The sequence below is a fragment of the Lactuca sativa genome, chromosome 4 (genome assembly GCF_002870075.4).
Source record: "Lactuca sativa cultivar Salinas chromosome 4, Lsat_Salinas_v11, whole genome shotgun sequence".
Lineage (NCBI taxonomy): Eukaryota > Viridiplantae > Streptophyta > Magnoliopsida > Asterales > Asteraceae > Lactuca > Lactuca sativa.
Genome location: NC_056626.2, coordinates 115,867,217 through 115,874,304, shown reverse-complemented (window position 1 = coordinate 115,874,304; position 7,088 = coordinate 115,867,217). Strand labels below are relative to the sequence as shown.

Below are 7,088 nucleotides of genomic sequence, written 5' to 3'. Positions count from 1 at the left end.
AATTCAAAACCAATAACTCTTAAAATGATGAATTGGTCAAGAAAATTAAGAAGAAAACTTAGCATTATTGCATTAGCATGGGTAGTTGTTTCAGAAGACCCAAAAATGCCTCCTAATTTTTGGGTGAAATTTGGAAACGTTTTCCATGATTTAATTGGTTGCCAAAATCGTAATCTTGATGAAATATGTTCGAAGTTTCGCGATATGAGAGTTAAATGCCTTGAATTCAATGGGATTTATAACTTTGTTATAAACAACGTAGACGAAGGCGACCTGTTTGTTGTGGGCTGTGGCCATGCACCAATATGAAGACACGAAACATACACCGTTTAAACATGTCAAAGCTTGGCGAAAATTGAGAGTCCCCAAAATTTAGTCATTAAAAATAAGGTTTAAAAACTAATTTAAGTTGTCTGTGGTTGCACTTTTATGTTTTTTTTATGTTGTGTGTTTTAAATTAATGTAATCTTTGTTTCATTGAATAAAAAACTAATTTAAAAAATATGTTTGGTTGTGTTTTGAATTAAATTTAAATAAAAAATATGTTTTTATTGTGTTTTAATGTATTTTTGAATTAAATTTAAATAAAAAATAAGGTAAAGTGGTATGTTTACTGTTTAATGATAGATATCCCATGATTAGTGGTATTGAATGTGGTGATGTAACACCTACCATTATAATAATTAATGATATATATACCAGATGGTCTTAATATCTCACCACAATAATGCACAAGTAGCACTACCAGCATTGGATGTTGTGGTGGTCTGAGAGGCAATGTTGGGCACTCTCTCTTACTCCTCTCCTCTCCTCTCTAGTGGTTGTGTTGGGGAGTATACCCCATTCACCTATCGTGCTTCCTTGTTGCTTATATGGAAGAAACCCACGCCCCTTGAGGTGGGGTACACCTCACAGCCTTGGTGAGAATATATATTTCATATATTCTTGTTTAGGTATAATCAACCTCTTCTTTTTTTATATATAAAAAAAATAAAAAATAAAAACTAAAAATCAGGACACTTTGTGCAGTTTTTTTTAATGTGGGAGTCGGACATGGGTTAATAAAAAATTAAAGTTTACAATATTTGAGACAAGTTGCAGAGATTTGGACATTATACCAAGAAAGTTAAATAACACTTTGTAAGTACAACTAGACAATTGCACAAACTTCAACGTTTCAAGTGCTGAAGGTGAAAAACAATTACTATATGCTCTTGTTCTAGAACAAATATTTTATCTAATATAATCGTTTAAATGTTAAATTTATGAATGCTTAAAAACCACTCGTATCAAGTCAATCAACCAAAAAACCAAACCCGTAAATCTAAATTTTGCCCTCTACATTTAAAGATCAACAAAACATGAGACGATAACAAATAATCCATATGCATAATTTTAAAACCAAGAACAAGATGTTTTTCATGAGATTTATAATGAAGGGAACAAATTAAAAGTACCAAAACATATTAAAATAACGATCAAGTAGCTTTTCCTTAAGCTTTCACATTCCTAGTGAAGTCAATGCATGTCTGACATCCACAATCTGAGAAGCGACAATTCCCACAACCAAAACACACACACGATGTGCACCCTCTGCACGTTGGAGACCTCACACACCCTCTATACACCCTTCGGCTCGCTCTTTCCTCATCATCATCACACGTTATTCTAAAAAAAAAAAAACAACAAACAGTATCAGTATCAGTACCAATACCAGTATCAGGAGTTGTTGGAAAATCACATACTTGTCATAAGGCAGATCGGAACACTTCCAATCGATGTTTATAAAAGCATCATGATAAGTGCGACACTCTTCGGTTGTTCGAAGGCGGAACCTTCTATGCTTATTGCACTGTGTGCACCGAAGAAACTCGTCCCGATGACAAACCCGACCCGCTTGGGAACGGGTCGACCCGTTGCTCAAAGCCCGATTGTAATACTTCAAAAGTGAGGTTTTTGACAATGGAACTTTCTCTCCATCAACAATCACCCAAACATTGTTCTTCCATTTCCTTGAGGTTTCTCTTCCAGAATGCTTCTCAAATGCAGCTGGTGTTAACTTGTCTGAAAATTAATTAACAATTATTTTAATCAATAAAACCCATCAAGATTTATGTATAATTGGGTAGATTTTTTTATAATAGGAAGAAATGAAAGTAGGATGCTATGATAAACAAATCAATGAAAGTACATTGCTATTTCGTAGATGTTTATAGCTTCATACTTTCACCCCCTTTTTCTTATATACTTGAAAAATCTATCAAGTTATAGGATTAAATATTGCTTTATATTTAAACAATATTTCTTAAATTGTTTCAAAGTGCAATGCTTAAATAAAAAGAAATGAAAGTAAGAAGCTATAATAAGCAAACTAATCAACGGAAGTACATTGCTAATTCTTGCATTTAACCCTTTACAAACTAGATTCAGTTTGGGTTTTAGGGGGAAGTAATGATTAATGACAACAAATATTTTAGTATATGGTATATTTAAAAAATGTCAAAAATGGCTAAATGCTAGAAATAGCAATGTACTTTCAACTATTTGTCTATCACCGTATTCTACTTACTCAGTTTTTTTCTTATTGAGGCATTGTGCTTTGAAAAATCTACCCAATTATAGTATTTTAAACACAAAAACTAGATGCAATTTTCTTTATTCTATAAATACAAAAGAAAGCAGAAATACTGGATGTTAAAAGAGGGATTCTTTTATGAGATGCCCTCTTTGTCAGACCAAAAGTTGGATAAAGTATAGCAGATACTCAACCCTGTAAACTACAACTTGATGGTGTTTCATAGGAATCTAGTGTCATGATTATCAGAAAAGTTTTCAAAAATTAAAGATTGAAATATTCAAGATTCGCCTTTTGGGCATTAAAACTTGAAAAGCAGATACGTTTCTATTTATCTTCACCATCAAATACAAATTGGACCCCATAAAACCAAAATGGTAAAGGAACAAAGTGAATAAAACCTTAGGATTTGCATACTAATTATAGATAACACAGATCTCAATTAGCATTTACCATATAAAGGTAAAGTAAATCAAACAATTGGATTCATGCAGATAAATCTAGATTAGTATTAAGCAGAAAGTTGTAAACTAACATCAACTTAAAACAATGGTGAAAGTTATTGGCAATCTGCAACTTGATACATCAAGCCCAAATTATAAAACCAGCTCAATAACCTCATGATAAACTTAAAAACATTATGGAAGTTATTTGTATAATACACCTTAAGACATATAAGGGCTCACAAATATGTTATTTACTTATTACACCTCCTCACTGGTATTAATCATCATATAATCATTATATGGGATGATAGAGACCACATGCTGTCATAGGTAGAGGCAAAACATGACCATTGAACATGTGAATGCAGCATATTTATGTATTTAAACAAAATTACTCTGAATAAAATCATATAAACATGATCATGTAAACATGTCACTTGTGTAAAGTGAATAACAGAACTCTGCAGTGAAAGGAGTTCAATTGTTAAAGAAGAGAAAACAAAGGTCATTATCATAACATCACAGTAAGAAAGATCAACCAACAAGACACCAAAAAACTATGGAATGAGTGTAAAGATAAAGAAAGAAGAAAGAAGATAAGGTTTGATTTGTGTAACAGACAATAACAGGCAAAGATAAACGTATAGAACACCATGAAAAGCCATATAACAAAGACCCAATTTTCATTGAGTCATATCATCATACACTTAACGTGTATGAAAACTTCAACCAAAAAAATGGTGGAAATTCATGGAGACATGTGATGAGAAGGAAGTATTGGTTTCGGGGGAGTCAAAAATTCACGACCACAGAGTGACATTATACACCACCTCCAAGAGAACTCATATAATACACACAATCACATTAACATGCAAGTGGGTGAAGAGATAAAGAAAGAAAAAAAAAAAGGGGTGACCTTCTTCACAACCAGGGGTACATTCGCAGCTGATTTCGAGATCACCGCTGGTGAAAACCCTAAGCGTTCCGACGGCATCGCCGTAGCGATGGCTCGTGCACCCGCACGTGACCTCAACGTAATCATCGCCGCCACGCTTGAACCCACTTATCTCCCTCACCTCTTCATCGCTAAACATTGTCAAACCATTCACCACACTCTCCCTATCCATCTCCTCAACACCATTCGCCATATCTCTCTCTTTCTTTGACAAAGATTTTAACTTTATAAAGATAACAATCAAACTCGAAAACTCACAGACAAAAGAAAAAGAAGAATATAAGATAATTAAATTGGTATCTTATCACTTCTCCGGATACACTCACGAAGACTTTTTATGTAACCGCGACGTACCCTTTTCTGTATCAACTGTTTGTGAGAAAGACAAAGATATATAAGAGACCCAGAAGAGGAGAAGAACAGAGGAAGCCAAGAATCTTTAACAAACACGCATCTCCATGAGAGAGAGATCTGATGGAGAAACGTTGAATAGGGCTCAAAGAGAGAGAAACCGAAAGGGTTTTTGTGCGTTTATTTAGTGTGTGCGTGGGTGTATACGAGAGAGAGAGAGAGAGAGAGAGAGAGAGAGAGAGAGAGAGATGGTTTGGGGTTTGTGAAATTGGTTGGTGATGAGAGTTGTATTGAATGACATGAATGAGCTGGCTGATAGAAAAAAAGATGCGAAACGAAAGAAAGGCAAAAAAATTGGAATAAAGGTAAGTAGAGGGTCTAAAAGTGTAAATTAGGGATCTGAAACGTTGAGAACAGGCTGCGTTTGCATGACATGACCTGCAGACGATAGGATCCTGAACCATGTAAGATCACAATATCCATGTAATTTCAACTTTATGCTCATCTTGTAGCCTATCTTTTCATAAATGTCAAAGTAGCCTTCACAAAACTTCATCTTGAAATATTCAATATTATTCATCTTTTGGGCATTTGATCCTTCGTGGGTCGGGATCAAGGTACAGGGTTCCAAGAAAGCAACTTTAGTATGCATCGGTTAGAGTTTAGGGTGTTGGTAAATGATGTCCAAACTCCAAATAAAGAAACTTGTGTGGGTGGGTGTTATAGCCTCTGGCTTGATGTTTCAAAGGGTATTTGAGCCAAGAAACATGGTAATCTTCATATATAACTACTATATATCAATAAGACTTGAAGATTAAATCTTGAAATATTCAAGATTCATCTTTTGGGCATTTGAGCTTCAAAAGCCGAAGGGATCTCCTGCAAGAAAGGAACTTTAAGTATGCATAGTCTAGAGTTTAGGTTGAAAGAAAGAAACTTTGGTGGGTGGGTAGGTGGGTATTGTTGGGGGTAGGGATTCTTGATTTTTCAAGGGTATTTCAAGATTTTACGTTTTGATGCAATAAATTAGGTGGGTGTTGAATTATGGTTGAGGGTATGTAGAAATGATAGTGGGTTGTCTCTTACAAGTCTTGATTTAGAATTTGGATGTGTGCGTCGGCCTATGGTTAAAGGGTTGGTGGGACTTATAGAGGTTGCTACTATCATTGTCATATGGTCAAGAATAAAGATGGGTGCATATACCTAGTAAACTTTATGAATGTCTTGTGGTATGAAACACCGAAAACCAAATTGTTATGTTATTTATTATACATACGGTTGTTAGAAATACTGAAATATGTGTCAGTGGTAATGATGATGAATGGGTAATATTTGAAAAGAATGCAATTTTGGGAAGTGGTAATGGTTACTACAAGCATATATAGCTTTACCACCCAACCAAATTTTTAGTTTTTACAAATGTTTTTTACTGTTTATTAGCCAGCCAAAATATTGTAGTTTTGTACTTGGGTAGGGTTGTGGGACACGCACTTCACCTAGCACTATGTGTTTGTGTTGTAAAAGACAAAAGGAGAATTAGATACCCCTTGGAGATTGTCCAAGAAACTTTAGGGCAATTGGTGTGGATTGATGATGAATAGGAGGCATATGACCCATGATTGAGTATATTTTATGTACCAAGCCTAATATTGAATCTTACTTTCTCTTAAAATAATTATAATATGAAGATATTATTTTTCTTTGTTTAAATAAATCTTTTTAGAAGATTTATTAATTAATATTTTACCAAGTATTATGGTCCACGCATTTTCTTATTGAAGGAAACTTTAAGTCTTTTTGTTAAAAATATATGTTAAATCAGATGTATTCTTTTGAGAACAACAAAATATATGATTTAATGACAATTGCCTATTAAAAACACCTATCTATATATACTAAAACTACTACGTTTAATTTAATAAGTAGTTTTTTAAATTTGTTTAATTAACTATAAATATCTAAAGTATCGTATATAATAGAATAGGAATCTTATGAAACTAAAATAATATAATCGATATGTATTTATAATGATAAAAATAGGCAATATGTCAATGCCTAGGAATGCAAATTGATATCAAAGTATCACATACACATTTAGAACCAGCCAAAGCAGAAAGAAGTGTCCCTTTTTTAACAAATAAAAGACCATTTTCTAAAGTGGGTGTAAGTTGTAATCATGCCGAGCCAAGTCTAATATTGTCAAACTCGAAATTCGACTTGAGTAAAACATTCGACTCGGGTCTTTAAAAGTTCGGGATCAATAAAGTAGACGACACTTTCAAGTTTGACTCGGCTTGACTCTACTAATTATTAAAAAAATACATTAAATTTCAATATAAATACGATTAAGTTTGGGAGCTCGATTCGTTATGCTCGGATATGTAAAATATGAATAAACTTAAAGATAAGCATGTAAATATAATTAAGCTTGATTAAGCTCGCGAGCTTCATGAGCTGAGTATTTCGGTACTCGAGCTCGACTCAATAATATACTTGAGTATCTCGACACAACTCCAATCTAGTCGATCTCAAGTATTTTTTGAGTCGGTCTCGAGTATTTCACAAGTTCGCTCGACTCAATTACATCCCCAGTATTTGGCTTGGGTACAACTCTTTGGCTTGGGTACAACTCGCTCCTAAACAATTTGGTATGATCGATGAGTAAAAAAATGGTTTGGGTGTGGCAAGCAAATGATTAATGGATTCATTACTAACTTGTCATTTTGATCTCGTCTTGAGAAGTACAAACTCATGCCACAAA

At 33.8% G+C, this 7,088-nt stretch overlaps 1 protein-coding gene across 1 annotated transcript; it reads right to left on the bottom strand.

The window, feature by feature from the left end:
- Positions 1-1,365: 1,365 nt before the first annotated feature.
- LOC111899687 (protein ULTRAPETALA 1) lies at positions 1,366-5,152 on the bottom strand. Its single transcript, XM_023895543.3, has 3 exons — positions 3,938-5,152; positions 1,746-2,064; positions 1,366-1,668 (listed from the first exon to the last, which is right to left on the bottom strand). The coding sequence occupies exons 1-3, from the start codon at positions 4,167-4,169 to the stop codon at positions 1,494-1,496; spliced, it is 726 nt and encodes a 241-aa protein (XP_023751311.1). The 5' UTR covers positions 4,170-5,152; the 3' UTR covers positions 1,366-1,493.
- Between the last annotated feature and the right edge of the window lie 1,936 nt (positions 5,153-7,088).

Bases quoted from the DNA above. Each gene is read 5' to 3' on its own strand.
- LOC111899687 (XM_023895543.3), bottom strand. From the start codon at position 4,169: ATGGCGAATGGTGTTGAGGAGATGGATAGGGAGAGTGTGGTGAATGGT. The intron at 2,065-3,937 runs GTCACCCCTTTT...ATTAATTTTCAG, and splicing joins TACCCCTGGTTGTGAAGAAG to ACAAGTTAACACCAGCTGCA. The intron at 1,669-1,745 runs GTATGTGATTTT...TTTTTTTTTTAG, and splicing joins TCCGATCTGCCTTATGACAA to AATAACGTGTGATGATGATG.